Source organism: Ixodes scapularis, unplaced genomic scaffold (assembly GCF_016920785.2).
Source record: "Ixodes scapularis isolate PalLabHiFi unplaced genomic scaffold, ASM1692078v2 PGA_scaffold7__128_contigs__length_106722199, whole genome shotgun sequence".
Taxonomy (NCBI): Eukaryota; Metazoa; Arthropoda; class Arachnida; order Ixodida; family Ixodidae; genus Ixodes; species Ixodes scapularis.
This window is the reverse complement of record NW_024609882.1, coordinates 36488538-36502929: the sequence shown is the minus strand read 5'-3', so window position 1 is coordinate 36502929 and position 14392 is coordinate 36488538. Positions and strand designations below refer to the sequence as shown.

Below are 14392 nucleotides of genomic sequence, written 5' to 3'. Positions count from 1 at the left end.
CGTGCTTCGAAGTGACGGCACGAGCTCCCGCTAGCGAGCAAAGCGTACCTCTAGAATACGTTCTACTAAAAGTCTCTAATGTATGTTATGTCAGAGGGCTCTTGTCTTCTCACTTGTAGCAAATACGTTGGCCCGGCTCTAACACCCGTTTCACACGGGGAAGTTTGGGTCCCTCTGGCCGGGCCAACGTATTTGCTACAAGTGAGACGACAATAGCCCTCTTAGTGTCCTTTGGCCCCACTCGAGCAATCAACCAAGGACCCAAGGCGTCATAGGAATAGGCAAGGCACTGGCTCTAGGACTTGGAACCCCGACCACTCGGTCGGGCTTATTACACACATTAGAGACTTTCGTAGTCGGTTCCTTGAATCCGCTAAAACAAACATAAATTACGGGTGTGTGTGTGTGTGGGGGGGGGGGGGGGGGGAGGGGGGGGGGGGGGGGGCGTGGGTTCGCAAGTGCCATAGTGGAGCGAATTGACCGGTACGTTTTCTTGAATCTCCGTTGGCAGAGGCGAGAACTATTATAGCGTCATTTATGTTTAGCTGTTGTCCCTAACAAACAAAAGTAATTTTGGGCCTTGGGAGCCTCGCTTTCCAACTTGATGGGCCTCGCGAAAATCTGCAATGTTTTTTTTTCTTCTTTTTTTTACTTGTTTGATAACCAAAACTGGCATCATGATTGACTATACTGCATCGTACATTTTGTAATAATAATGGATTTACGGCACAACGAAAACCACGCATTGAGTTAAACAACGGGACACTTTTCGAGCGTTGACGGCAGGTGACATCCTCGCCCGCCTTTTGCAGTGGATGTCTGTCAGCAATACGCTGACAGACACCAGTTGGAAAAGACAATTCGAAAATTTATATTGAGACTTTAACCTGGGGTAAAACTTGCAAGACCACGAAGTAGTTAAAACGTGACTGAAAACGTTACCAACGTACTCCTAGCATATAGTTAATACAATAATATGGAGGAAAAATCAACATAAAAAAACAAAAACAACTAGGAACAGTTGTTTTTGTTTTTTTATGTTGATTTTTTAGGAAAACATCAGCATCGCGAATTATATAAATATAAATGAATCTTAACGAGCGCTCGAACAACTTGAACTCGCCGCGGCAAGAAGAATACGCTTAATTAACATTTCGCCCGCTTTCTTTCCGCGCTCTTCTGTCGCTCTCTTTCTTGTTCTTTGTCCCGGGACCTCCGATTTCAACGCCCAGGGTGTCTTTTTTTTTTTTTTTTTTGCTGCGTTTTGCTTTTGTCTCTGCACCCCCCCCCCCTAAAAAAAAATAATAATATTAAAACAAAATCCGTTTTTAAAGATTTTTTGACGCCCCAGGAGCTTTTTCAGCTAGCTCATGAAGAACGGTTTCGCATCAAGCACTACAGCCCGCTGGCGCGCTAGAAAGACAACTGGGCGAAAAAAAAAAATTTCTCGCATCAAAAAAAAAAAAAAAAAATTGCTTTTAAGCACTTTTATAGGTTTGTCACGAAAAACCCTTTTTAAGGGGTGCTTAAAATACCTTTCTAGGGTGCAAAAATATGGACAAGCCGAAGAACCCCTAAAGCCAGGAAGTCGCACTGCTCAGACAATCTGCAAACAGATTCGAATGCGAGTCCCCGCGAGATCCGTGCTTGGAATGCCGCATGGCAATGAGTTCAAAAAGAACACTTGGCGAGCGGCATTCAAGCCACCGATATATAGCCATCATATACCACTGATAATGCGGTGACTTGTTTTTACAGCTGTCTTATGTATGATGTTTGAGCACTGTGACCCCGGGTTAAAAAATCTTTTACAATCAAATTTCCTTTTTTTTTTCTTTAAAGGTACAGGCGCCACATTGTTGTGCGTTTAAAGGATCCCGTCGAGAATTTGAGCCACTTAGTTTCCGTTTGACGTTCGGAAATTAAACTTCGCGTTCGAGAGACGTTAACAAGAGTTACAAATAAAAAGCATGGTCTCGTTTCGTGCCGAGCAATGTTTACGAAAGTCGGATTTGAATTTAAAGCAGCGCAAACGGACTCCTGCTCTAATCCACTGCAAGCCATATATATCCAAGCCAAGGCGAGGCCCGCGATACAGTGAACTAGAACTACCCGCGAAGGCAAGTCAAAATACAGACTGCTGTAAATCCAAGCCAAGTCGAGTCGAGACGATGCCGAATTCTACAAAGTGCAGGCCAGAATAGGACTGATTGAAAAACAGTTAGGATCCCGAAGCCGCATCACGAACAACAATAACGGTTACCGTTTATTATAAATAAAATGCAAAATAAAAATTCGTTTCGCGCCGAGCGATGTTTACGAAAATCTTACTTGAATTCGAAGCGGCGCCAAACGAACTCTCGCTCTAATCTACGACAAAGGAGATCCAAGTCAAGGCGAGGCCCGCGAGGACAAGTCACAATGATAAATCCAAGCCGAGACGTAAATCCAAGCCGAGACGAGTCGAGACGAAGCCGAACTCCACAAAGAGGAGGCAGGTGGAGTCGGGCTGATTAAAAAAAGGTTAGGATCCCGAAGTCGCTTCACAGACAACAATAGGGGATACCGCTCGCGTGGAACGACGAAGCGACATTCGCTGAAACGAGACGATAACACGCCATGGAGGAAATAAAGCATGGAGCAACGATGTGGAAACAGGACGCAGGGAGGCGAACTTTGGTCGAACCTGATATTCGACTTCGAGGTTCGTCTGACTCGACGAACCTTCGACTTTTTAGCTAAGTTCGACGAAGTTCCACTTATGGACGGTGTAGCCCGACTGCCAAACAAAAAAAAAAAACTTTGACTCTTTGGGACATAAATAATTGATTGCGTCGTTTAGTTTGTTTGATACAAGGATCACGTATGTGTACGCAATATAAAAGCAAATATATGTTCTTTTAAAGCTTTAGTTCGTCTAAAATTATCAAACAAATCTTCGACTTTCCCCCTGCCAGGCGGCGTCCAGCTCGTTTTCATATTTTTGTGCATGAGCAAAAACGTCGAAACTTTCGTCGTACCTTTGTCGAAATTCGCGTTAAAGTTCGAAAAACTCGAACCTGGTCGGCCTCAGGCCTCGTAAGATTCGTGACATCCCGAGTTAAGTACATGACCGAGGACAGTAAAAGCAGCCGTAATACAAAGGTTGCGTGAACCGGTCATGTCTAAACATCATTTAATTGCGCGTACTGTATCCTTCCCAAACGCAAAGTTGCGGCACGCAGGAATCTAATGGCTTTTCCGTTTCTGAATAAATTTTCCTACGGTCGAAGCAGCGATGCGGAGAACAAGCGTAATAACAATACTACTCAGTTTACGATACAACCAAAAGTCACGTCATGCAAATGATCAACGACAACACGAAGGCCGAATGAAATCACAGGTAGTGTCAAAGTTCATAGCTGAGTGGCCAAACTCTCAATTCCCGTTTAACTGTACTCGGCGACTAAAGCTTTAGGAAGTTCTTCCGGCAAACTAGTAAAATAACGGGCAGATAAAAAGAAAAAAGAAAACATTATTTTTTCCCGAACTGTTGAGAATTTTAGCTATGACAAACGTTTCTCTCGTTCTCAAAAACCTTCGTTTTTTTCTTTGTTCTTGTTTTTTTTTATTATTATACCTGATGTGCTTGCTAAGACCCTACTAGATTCGCGCAAGTATGCATGTAATTTCTCAAGTCAGGTTAAACGAATAATAGAGAGTTTCGGTAGATCGTTCAGACGACCCCAATAACGGTACCCGATACTCGGCCGCCGCCTTTGAGCATGCGTCGTATTGTTATCGGATATCGTCATCGGCCTATCGAAACGATCTACTAAAACTCTTTAGTGTAAAAAAGTACCTCGTTTTGAGCGTTGCCTGTAACTATATGAGCCTTTCTTTGCGTCGATTCCTCCTAAAGAGGAATAGACGCAAATCGTTCCGGCAACGCGAAATATTCCTAAATAAATGATGACATCACTTCAGTCTCCAATCACACGGCTTCGATCGGCTGGCTCGTTGCTGATCCGAAGCCAGCGATCGATCGGCCAAACTACTTCGTCCCGAAAGCACGCCCCGCGGAACAGTAGTCAACGCCGACCGAAACAGTGTCCAATCGAGCCCAAAATAGACACAAAATGGCGACTAATCTACCGCCCACTCAAAGTGTCTGCACTCCATCGGTCAGTCGGCGACGCAGTGTCTTCCTAACGAGCTTACCCAACCTTGAAAAAGAAGCCAGCAGTCGACCAAGGACGACGCCGCGACAGGTCCGAGCGCGCGAGCGGCAGCCATCGGGGCCAAGCTGACGGTGCGGTCTCCGGGCCAATCAGCAGCCTCTCTTTCATCACCTGAGTCCGCGCTCCCTGCGCGGATGCTGGCGGGAAGCGTGAGCACGTGACCAAAGATTGGCGTACGACTGGTCGAACGAGCGCGTAGCTTCCACGGCGCTGCCGGCTTAGCGGCTAACGTAGTGTGGACTTGCGCCGCGACGGCGCTGTTGATTGTCAAGCGCTGTGTCGTACTCTGCCGTGATAACGGGAGCGAACAAGACTTCGACATTGTCTTCGGAGCTCGAGCGATGAAACAAGGCAGGACCGCGGACAGCCCCCCTCGGCCTTTTGCAATCTTTCTAACCAGCGTTCTTTTTTTTTTTCTTTCTTTCTTCCCCCCCCCCCCTCCTTTTGCAGAAAGCAGTATAGACTGAAAGTGTATTATACTTTTCTAAAAGAGAGCACGCATCTAAAATGTTTACAGTCAGTCACAGGATGAAAACGGGAAGGCGCCTGTTTCCGTCGTCCGGCTCTCAGCAGGCGTTCTCTGCTTTCCGTCGTGCTCTGGCCGCGCGTGCACGCTCAAAGCGCATGTGACGAAACTATCATCGCAGTTATATGAAAAGCTCGCTTCGGAGGTGGGACGACCAGGCCGCCTCCCTACCCTTCTGATCACATTAGTGACTATGGGGGGCGCTCACTGGACGCCATATTCCAGGGCGTTGTTCAGAGCGCGTGCTCAGAACGAGCTCACATTAATATCCTGCCGAGACGGGCAACCTCGATGGTGCGGAACTCGCGAAAGCTCGCCGTCAGCCATAGCCTCCTATATACTGACAAAGCCTGGCAGATCGCCACGAGAAGCGGCCGCCGAAATGGAAAAGGCGGAGCGGCAAACAACGGGTGAGAGGAGGAGCCACGTGAATGGCGCCCCGCTGCGGCGAGACGCCGAAACACACTTCTCCCGAGCGAACAAGTGTGTTTCGGGTCCTCGCCGCTGCAAAAGCTGTGCGCTCGTCCCGGTTTCCCGTGAAATGGCTTTTTGATGCTTAGTGCTACCAGATCCCTGCGCTCCAAATCTGCGACTGGGAGCTCATGGCTCCGTTGTCAAACTGTCAGGCTTTGTGAGTATACAGGAGGCTATGACACAGCTATGGCTGCCAGCGAATAATACTCCCTAGCAAATTGCAGAGTATGCTACTTTCAATATCTGAAGTATTCAGTATGCTTTAAAGCCTCGGCCGCACCGCTTAATACATCGCACAAAAAGGCAGTATGGAGACATCGTCTTTGACGTGTTTCTTGCTTGGATGACAATCATGTTACATTGGTCACAAAAAAACTGCCTGCACACGTTTTCAAAGCATGCATGCGCATGTACGAAGCCAACATGCTTGAAACATGCCTGACGCGTGCCCGGAGACAATTCTGTCATCATGTCTGGGGCGAACGCCCTGTCTTTTTGTATAGCATCTATGAGGAGTGTGAGTGGAGTTTTGTCGACTTTGCTGCTCGGCGATGTGCTGCGCGCGTGTACGAACTCTTGCGCTGCAGTCAACCCTGTCTGACGACGCCAGAAAAACAACAACAAAGAAACTTGAAGGGACGCGAGACAGCTTCCTGCAAAGTCCGTTTCGTCACGCACTCCTTTCAACTCGAGCGGCGACGACGACGACGGAGGCGGAGGAGCAGCGGAGCTCCGCGATTCCGCAAGCGTGGGCGAGACGACGTCCCAAGATGGTTACCCCACCAAACAAAAGACACAAAAATGATGCACGCAAGAAAAAATCAATGAAACATTTCGGGGCCGCTGGCAAAACGCGTTCGAAAGAAGACGTTTTTTTGGGAGGTGTGTATGTAGCGGGGTATACACGGGAAAAGACCGACACGACGGGCTGTGGCGGCAAGCGTAGCCGATGCTATATACAGGAAGAAGAGCGACCTCTCGTGGCGTCGGCGGCGGGGCGGACACTACGTCCCCCCACAAAGAGATTATTACGGACAGAGGGAGAGAAGGACCCGCAATGCGGTGAGCATCGGGAGAAGACCCGGGATGCCGTGTTGTCGGTATTTTTTTTGGTAGCTGTTCTTTTTGGTCGCCGGCGGTTGTCTTTTGGTTGAACGTGTTACGCCCAATCCGCCACAGGACGTGGCGCGGTCCCGAGATCGGCCGCCGTCGACTCGTTCCTTTGTGCTAATGCCTCGCACCGAGTCGAACCGACGCCCTTGACGGCGGGGGCCAGCGATTCCTCGACGGACGCTGGAATTGTGAAACCGACCCCCGATTTCTTTTTTTGGGGGGTGGTGAAGAACAGTACCAACGCCCAACGTTAAAGAACGCTTAGTTCTTAGAGAGAGAAATAAATAAAAGAAAACGATACGAGAGGAAAAGCGAAAAGAGGACAAACACAACGAAATGTCAAATTCAAGACTTGGCTGTGTTTGTCCGCTTCTATTTTTTTTCCCCGTTGTCTCAGTTTTTTTGCAGTATGGTCGTGCCCCAGCTCGCCTGCGCAGTAACTTTTCAGCAAAACATAGTTTTTGTTAAAGCTGTAGTCCCAAGAGTGCGCTCAACTTAGGTCACATTTCGGGGTCACTGAATATATAAAAAATACACCAACGCTCCTGTTTTTTCTTCTTTTTTTATTATTATTATTAGTTTTTGTAGTTTTACGAAAATACCCGAACGCACTACGCTCCGTAACTTCCCACTACAGCGACTAACGGCAAACATTGCTTGCCCGCGAAAACGGCAAATGCACCTCGTCTCAACTTTTCTTCGCGGTTCTGAGCCACCAACTGGTCGCAATATTCACATGTTCGTGAAGATGCTATACACGCGTAAAGATGTAAGGGTCCTCAAAAAGCCGATGGTTGTTTTGTTGGCGGTCAAAAATAGATGAACGCAGCATATGAACGTAGGCGATTGGGCTAGTGATGTCATTCTTAAAAGTATGTTAAGAAGGCTACGACAACGTCAAAAATACAAACAACGCAGCGCACTTTTTTTTGTGCTCTGGTTGTGTCGTTACGTTGAATTGTTCTTATACCCCATTCACACGATCATAAAGGTACATTTAGCTAAGGGACCTTTATGGTCGGCGGCGAATCAGTTCGTGATCCTCCGCGCGTGGCATGAGCTCGCGACTCTATAGCGCGGGTTGATTCGCCGACTGGAAACGGACCTATGTTAAAGGTACCTTTATGCTGCTCGTGTGAATAGGGTACTAGACATTTGTCGCTCCAGTTTGGTAAAGTCCTAGAAACAACAGGGCGTGTAAAACTAGATTGCAGAGGATATTCTCTAGTCCGTGCGGAGGACCTTGATGATGCTTTCAATTGAAACGGGAGACGCCGATATCGCCTGCACGAGGGCGAACGTATTTGGTAAATACATGGTGAATACCGGTGAACTTCAACGCAACAAACCAAGTGCCCCATCAGGACCCGAGTCCTGATGGGTCAGAGAATCCAACCGCCGCGCCCCTAGCGGCTAAGTTGATAACTAAACCCACGGGGACAGCAAGAACGTGATTATTTATATTTGCGTCTCACACAGCGCTCGGCTCGTGCTCAATCGGTGAAGCACGAACTGAAACTAACCCCGGCCAACGCTGACACCGCACTCGTGCTCACTCTATGCCCAGTGTTGGCGGTAACGCGTTACATAAAACGGCGCTACGTGTCTCGCCGAAGGTGTTCGAATGCGAGAGCCAGAAGCCCGGACACCGGCCTTCCGCGCTCTAACGCGTTCGACGAGTGCAGTGGAGACAAAGGCAGGAAGCTTTATGTCTACCCTCTAATCTGTCCAATCGGAGCTCGGCGATTTGACGTCCCCTCTTATTTCCTCTTTGCCCTCAGTTTCTCGGTTCATATTCTTCGTGTTTCTAGGCGCGTTTTTTTTTTTTTTTTCTTTTTTGTCGTGAGTATTCAGATGGAACCGTAAGGAACGTAACGTAATTATGTTAAGTTCCTGCGTGGACATAAAATGTTTCTTGAAATATGGCGCTTATGCGCACCTGTAACGTCGAAGCAATATAAGTAGCTCAAAAGTATTTTATTGGTGACGGTAACGCGTTCTTTTTATTTTGATGTAAGTATAGGTCTGTAACGCGTTCTATTTTTTAAGTAACGAGTAACGTATTTCGTTACTCTATTTTGGTAACGTCTACGACACGGTCCTTGCCCCGGGCTTGATCGACGCCGATGGGGTAAGAAATCCAGTCCGCAGGACTTTTGTGGAGCAAACGCCAAGCTTTGTGGAAAGCAAGCTGGACAAAACGCCCCCTATCGTTTGATCTCCTCGACAGTACGGAATGCGATCTCTCCGGAAAGCATTCAGTGCAAGGAGTCACGTCCCGGTTTTCGATTCTCCCAAGTTCGTAGTATTAGAACAAGTTCGTCTTTCCGGTTCTGCGACGAAGGGGCAGGTTGAAGAGTCATTCAGGTCAGCCTCTCCCTTGGCAGCAGCCCTGGGAAATGGAGAGGCTGACGTCATGGGCCAAGCTTCGGGAAAGCCGTGACCTCACCTAAGTATACGCGTCATCCAGGACCATCACGAGTCAAACACACATAAACCTACAAAAACCGAGCGTTGATCGGATTTTTTTTTTCTTATGTCTCACGTCTACAAAGTCGAGGAGTGTTCTTTTCCTCTGACGTCCTCCACGTGATCAGTAAAGAGGTTGTAGAAGTGGCGAGATGGGTCGAGGTTTCGAATGCTGTTAATTAGACTACGCGAGGGCGGTTTATATATATATATTGTTAGGAAGAAGAAGTGGTACCGCAGAGTGGCGCGCGCTCGACGAGCATTCAGAGAGCTCTGACTGTTCCCGGACGAATGTCACCCCTACTATCCATCCTGTATCTAATCATTCCTCATTAAATCACCCTATATTTGTAACCTAATACGTGGTGGAGGTGCGGGGTACTTCCGCAGAAGAAGAATATATATATAAATTCTTCTTCTGGATATCTTCTTTAGGCGCGCGTGTCATTCGTCACAGCAATTCGGAGAGTCGGGAGATTAGAACAAAAGTTCCTTTCCTGCACGTCTTCCTAGCCTCGGAGACCCCGGTTTCCGTGTAGTTCTATCGATATTGAGTCCATAATCATGCAATTCTAAAAAGTGCATGCTCCCGAGTCCCAACAAGATCATGTCATTCACTTGAGCTAGCTACAATTGATGCAATAAAAAAGGCACCGCAGTTGAAACGACGAATTGTTTAACTTTGTTTCGCAATGAGCCTGAGCATTTAAAACCAATAGCGAATTAAAACCAAAAGCTAAAACAAGTAAGATAATCTTGAAACGCAAATATGGTAGGCGCCATGAATGGCTGGTGTACTGGAGCATGGTTGCGGTGGTAACACATTGTCTTGTTTTCCCTGTCTTTTCAGCAGCAAGACAAGCAGCGAGCTTCTTGCCAGCAGATACCCCTCCTCAAAGTCAGGGTAAGTAAAAACCTTTTTTTTTTTTTTTATGAATAGATTTTGTTTACTATTTCGCGTACTTGTAAATTCAAAACTTTTCTTGGGGGGTAATGACGGCAATAAACGAGCAATCGAATTATTGTGGTTTGTGTAAAAGTACGAGTATGTAGTTCGCTCTGTTTTGTTTCAGTATATTAACATTCATGTACTCGAACCATGAACATAGGAAACCAAATAACAAGTTAACAAAAAATAGCTTAAATCAACTTCAAAAGACAGTAAACACTATATGCTGCCATTCTTTTATATATATATATATATATATATATATATATATATATATATATATAAAGAGAGAGAGAGAGAAAAGTTACCGTTATATATATATATATATATATACACTTTTCGATCAACAGAACCTACTCTTGTCTTCATCACGACGTCTCAATTTCATATTTCTCGAGTCCCTATTTCCTTAACATAATGACGTTTGTTTATCTTTTAATTATAGTTTTCCCATTTTGGCAACGCACAGGAGCCAACCCCCTCGATCAACGACCGAATCTGCCCCGTGGCTCGTCCATCATTTTTCGAGCGTTCGCCGCGGGGATGAAACAATCGATCAATCACGATCAGCCCTAACGAATCGACAGAAACAAAAGAAGAAGAAGAAAAAATAAAACATGCACCCAATCATACACTCGCGACTCCGCAGTCAAGACGAACCGAAGCCGAGCCTACGAAGCCGCCACGGGCCAATCACGAGCCTCAAACGCGTGACGTCACGGCCGGAGGAGCCAATCGCGTTTAAGTTGAGCGGCGTGACGACACCTGTCTTCGACGAGTTTATACAGTCATAGGTTGAGAGCCATCGTGACGACACGGTTTTGTGATGTGGGTACGCGTGCAGGGCCTAGGCTTCGCTTCAGCACGAAGTGAAGTGTATGAAAAGCCAACCCCGCATCGGCCGAGAAAACCCTCGAACGCCATCTTGTACTGAAAGAGGAGAAGGTTAACAAAGATGAAATGGGTATCGCACCAAGAACGGCATAAGCCTTTTTGTGTGTTTGTTCATGTTTGCTTAGCAATCTACCATTGTGTCAGTATGCATATCCGAAAAATCGACCCTTATATGCGCGAAACACGATCAAGATTGAGAGAGCGGACATGAGAGACCTTTTCGCTATTGGCGAAGAGATCGGACGCTTTGTCCAGTTTGTTTTCCCACATAGCTCGGTGTTTACCCAACACAAGGACCGCGAACAGGGTTCTGTACGCCATCTCCGTCGGTCGAGCGCGCGGGGCATGCAGATTTAACAAGAGTGCCGCTTTAGCGTTCGGCTGTGGATTCGCTGTGCAATCGGCGCTTCACTTATTGAACACGAGCACGAGCCGAACACTGACGCAGAGTTCGGCTACGTGAGCCGAGCGCTACGTTACAAACGCAAACAAACAACTTACGTCGTTGCTATCCCCGTGGGTATAGTTCTCGACTAAGCCGCTTGTTTTGGGCACGGAATTACAAGCGGCAAAACAAAAAAAAAAAAAAAAAAAAAATAGCACGTGGTAAAAAAAAAACACTGAAGAGGTTACTAAGACAACGCGTAGTTGAAAGCACACAACGGCTGACATTAAATTTCTTGACCAAAACAACATCTCTTCCAAATTGTGCTGCCCTCCTTCGACGCATCCAGCTATATCCTTGCCGTTGACCCATTTCGGATTCGACACATTGCTCTATTTTTCGCATGGAAACATAAAAAACGGTCACAAAATACTACGAATATTGATAAAACGCGAGTTGCGGATATTGTATGTGTCCTTTCTAGTCGAATGAAGAAGAAGTTGGCGTTGGCACCGGAACGAAAGTATCAAAGAGCAGATTCAGCTGGCTCCAGATGTTGTCTAGTAAAAAAAAAAAAATAATAATGACTATACAAAACCAGTCTCTCGAAAAGTACCATTTATTTTTTCCTCTCTTTTCTAACTAAATAAAGGCTGGAATGAATGATCCGGCGAACAAAGCTGCGAAAGATCCAATTTTGCTAGTGTGCAAATATAATAGTACCAAGAACGCGGGAACGTGCATTCTTTGGCGGGGGATGAACCACCGTGATAGGCCGGACAGTCGGCTCAAAGTATGCACCTAGAAGAAAGAAGGATATATCTACAACAACAAAAAGGTACCAAACATAGACTAAAGAACGAAGAAAAAAGAAGAAGAAAATATGTAAAAAAAAAAGGGTAAAAGTTGCCCAGATATAAAAATTGCAGAAACCGTTCTTTGTTCCCGGATAAAAATAGGTAGAAACGCATGTTCTGTGGAGCGACTGTAGCGCAAAGGAATAACGTATCCAATTTGTTTTATGGACATATGGGCAGTGAAACAAAATGCAAACTACAAACGAATACAGAAAGGAAGCTAATAGTAAAAGTGTAAATGAACCAGGGTTCGCATCGGGACACGAAATGAAATATTGAATAACACACACGCACACACAAACAGAAAGGACCGGCTCTAGTTTTGCCCGAACCATAAAGTAGAAATGAAACAAAATTATATACAAGCAGGTCCCGCAAAATATGTGATTGCCTGTTCCGGAGATGCTATTGCAAACGATTGATATTACATCTCACAGTTAAACACGAATACTCTATTTTCTGCAAAATAATAGATCGATCATTTATACCGAGTTATGTCGGTATACATACCTGCCATATTGTGTGTGCGAATGCAACCATATACTGTGTCCATCGATGAAATGCTCTTTATAATGCATCGATGCTGGTGTCCTTATTGAATGTCTGTTTTCGTGAATTGTTTTTGTTACCATTAATGACGTAGACGGAAAGGATTTAGATTTTGATATTTCGACGGTTTTGATATTCTAATAACTATTCCTGTCGCACTGTTAAAAAAAAAAAAAAGAGGTGGGTGGTACAGAAACATGCACAATAGAGAGACCATGTATATGCACCCAACTCAACGTTTAAAAACAAGCGTTTGCCGCGCACGCGCACTAACTCGTTTTCGGACGAGAGCGCGCTTTACACTGAGGAATGGCACCATTCGAGTTGTTTTCGTTCGGAGCCCAGGAATGCCTCCGACGAAGCCGTGAGAACCGCCATCACCGGAGGGACTCAGGTGTATCCTATTGCTTGCTCTCTCTCTCTCTCTCTCTCTCTCTCTCTCTCTCTCTCGTGCGGCGGGGCCCGCATTGTTCACCGTTGTATACGGCATAGTATTGCACCACCGAGCGGCAAGGAAGGGCTTGTTGAGACCTCACGTCAGAGTCAACGAAATTTTCGTTCTAGTTGCCAATGTTTGTTTTTAATAATAATAATAGTAATATTAATTTCGGACGCCCCCTTTTTGATTTAACGAGAGTCCTCTGTCTTATCTTCCCATTTCCTGTACACAAATTATTTGCTTCCTATCAACAACTAACTCAATCTCTACATCATCATCATCATCATCATCATCATCAAAGTCATTCGGGAGTCTGCGGCGCTTCAAGAAGAGAGGACCGTTCCTCTATTCGGTGACCTGACCCAACACGAGGTCACCGCCTCGTGTTTGGTGAGGTGACGTCACAGAGTGAACCCCCCCAAACGTGAGTTGGTGAACGTTAGAGACGCGCGCACGACCATGGATCATATACGCAAACCTTGATCGACTATTTTGAGCCTTTCGAAGAATTCCTTGCATCGTGAAACATAAATTGCTGAAAAAAAAGCAGCCTAAACAACGTTAATAGTTGTGAACGTCGTGCCCAATAGTGCCACGAAAAAAGAAAAAAAAAAATCCGAACCCGTCTCACGTTTTTGCAGAACGTGTTCTGGGTGTTCGAGTCTCAAAAGCGCGCACGAGCAGACGGGTTGTCAAAAACGCCAAGTCGCCAAACAAAGCAGTCGTGCACCGAAGACACGGCGAACGTAAAATAAACGAACAAATAAATAAATAAAAGGCGTGCGCACCAAAGCAACGTGCGGTACTCCATCGAACGAAAAAAAAAAATCGTGCTCCGGACGTGAAAAAAAAAAAAAAAAAAAAAGTCGTGCTCCAGATGACACACTTCCTGCTCTCTGACGGTGAGCCACGCTCCAAACCGCCCCAAAGAAAAAAATAAATAAATAAAAAGATACGCATTACACGGAAACAAATAATAGAAAAGGAAGCTTCAAAGTTTGGTGTGAAAAGCTCGAAAAAGGTTGCGTTGTATCCATCTCAACCACTTCCCGGTTTCCATTTGCTGCCATTATTCGCGGTAGTATAAAGAAGAAAAAAAAGTGAAAAAAAAAGAGTAGCAATGGAAATAACTGAAACAAAATAAAAAATCCGCCTTTTCCAATTTGCGATCGTGCGACCGTGACTCCGATGAAACTAAAGGGCCGGTCCGATGTATCTTCCATATTATCATCATCGCTGTTACCGTTTTTGGTTTTCTTCTCAAGCTTCAAAGTGCGGTATGCCGTCTACTCTATGTTGTACCGTATAGTTTCGAAGTGCGGTACTCTCCAAAGGACACTACCATATTTGGAACCTCCTATTTCCCGACACAACGGAAGAAAAGAATTGCCGGGCTAAGGATAAGAACGCATTCGAGTAGACCGTTCGTTTTCCGTCCATGGAGGCGCACGGCCACTCGGCTTTTCTAGTTCCTGCGTAGCTTTGGTAGAGGTATAGTTATATGGGCGTTTCAGGCG

General features: G+C 45.9%; 1 protein-coding gene across 1 annotated transcript in view; it reads left to right on the top strand.

Moving 5' to 3' along the window:
• The window catches only part of LOC8042735, a 137929-nt gene that overhangs the window by 36860 nt on the left and 86677 nt on the right, over positions 1-14392 (top strand). Inside the window, exon 2 of the mRNA XM_042286355.1 lies at positions 9653-9706. Coding sequence (XP_042142289.1) covers positions 9653-9706 — 54 coding nt within the window. The remainder of the gene's footprint in view (positions 1-9652; positions 9707-14392) is intronic.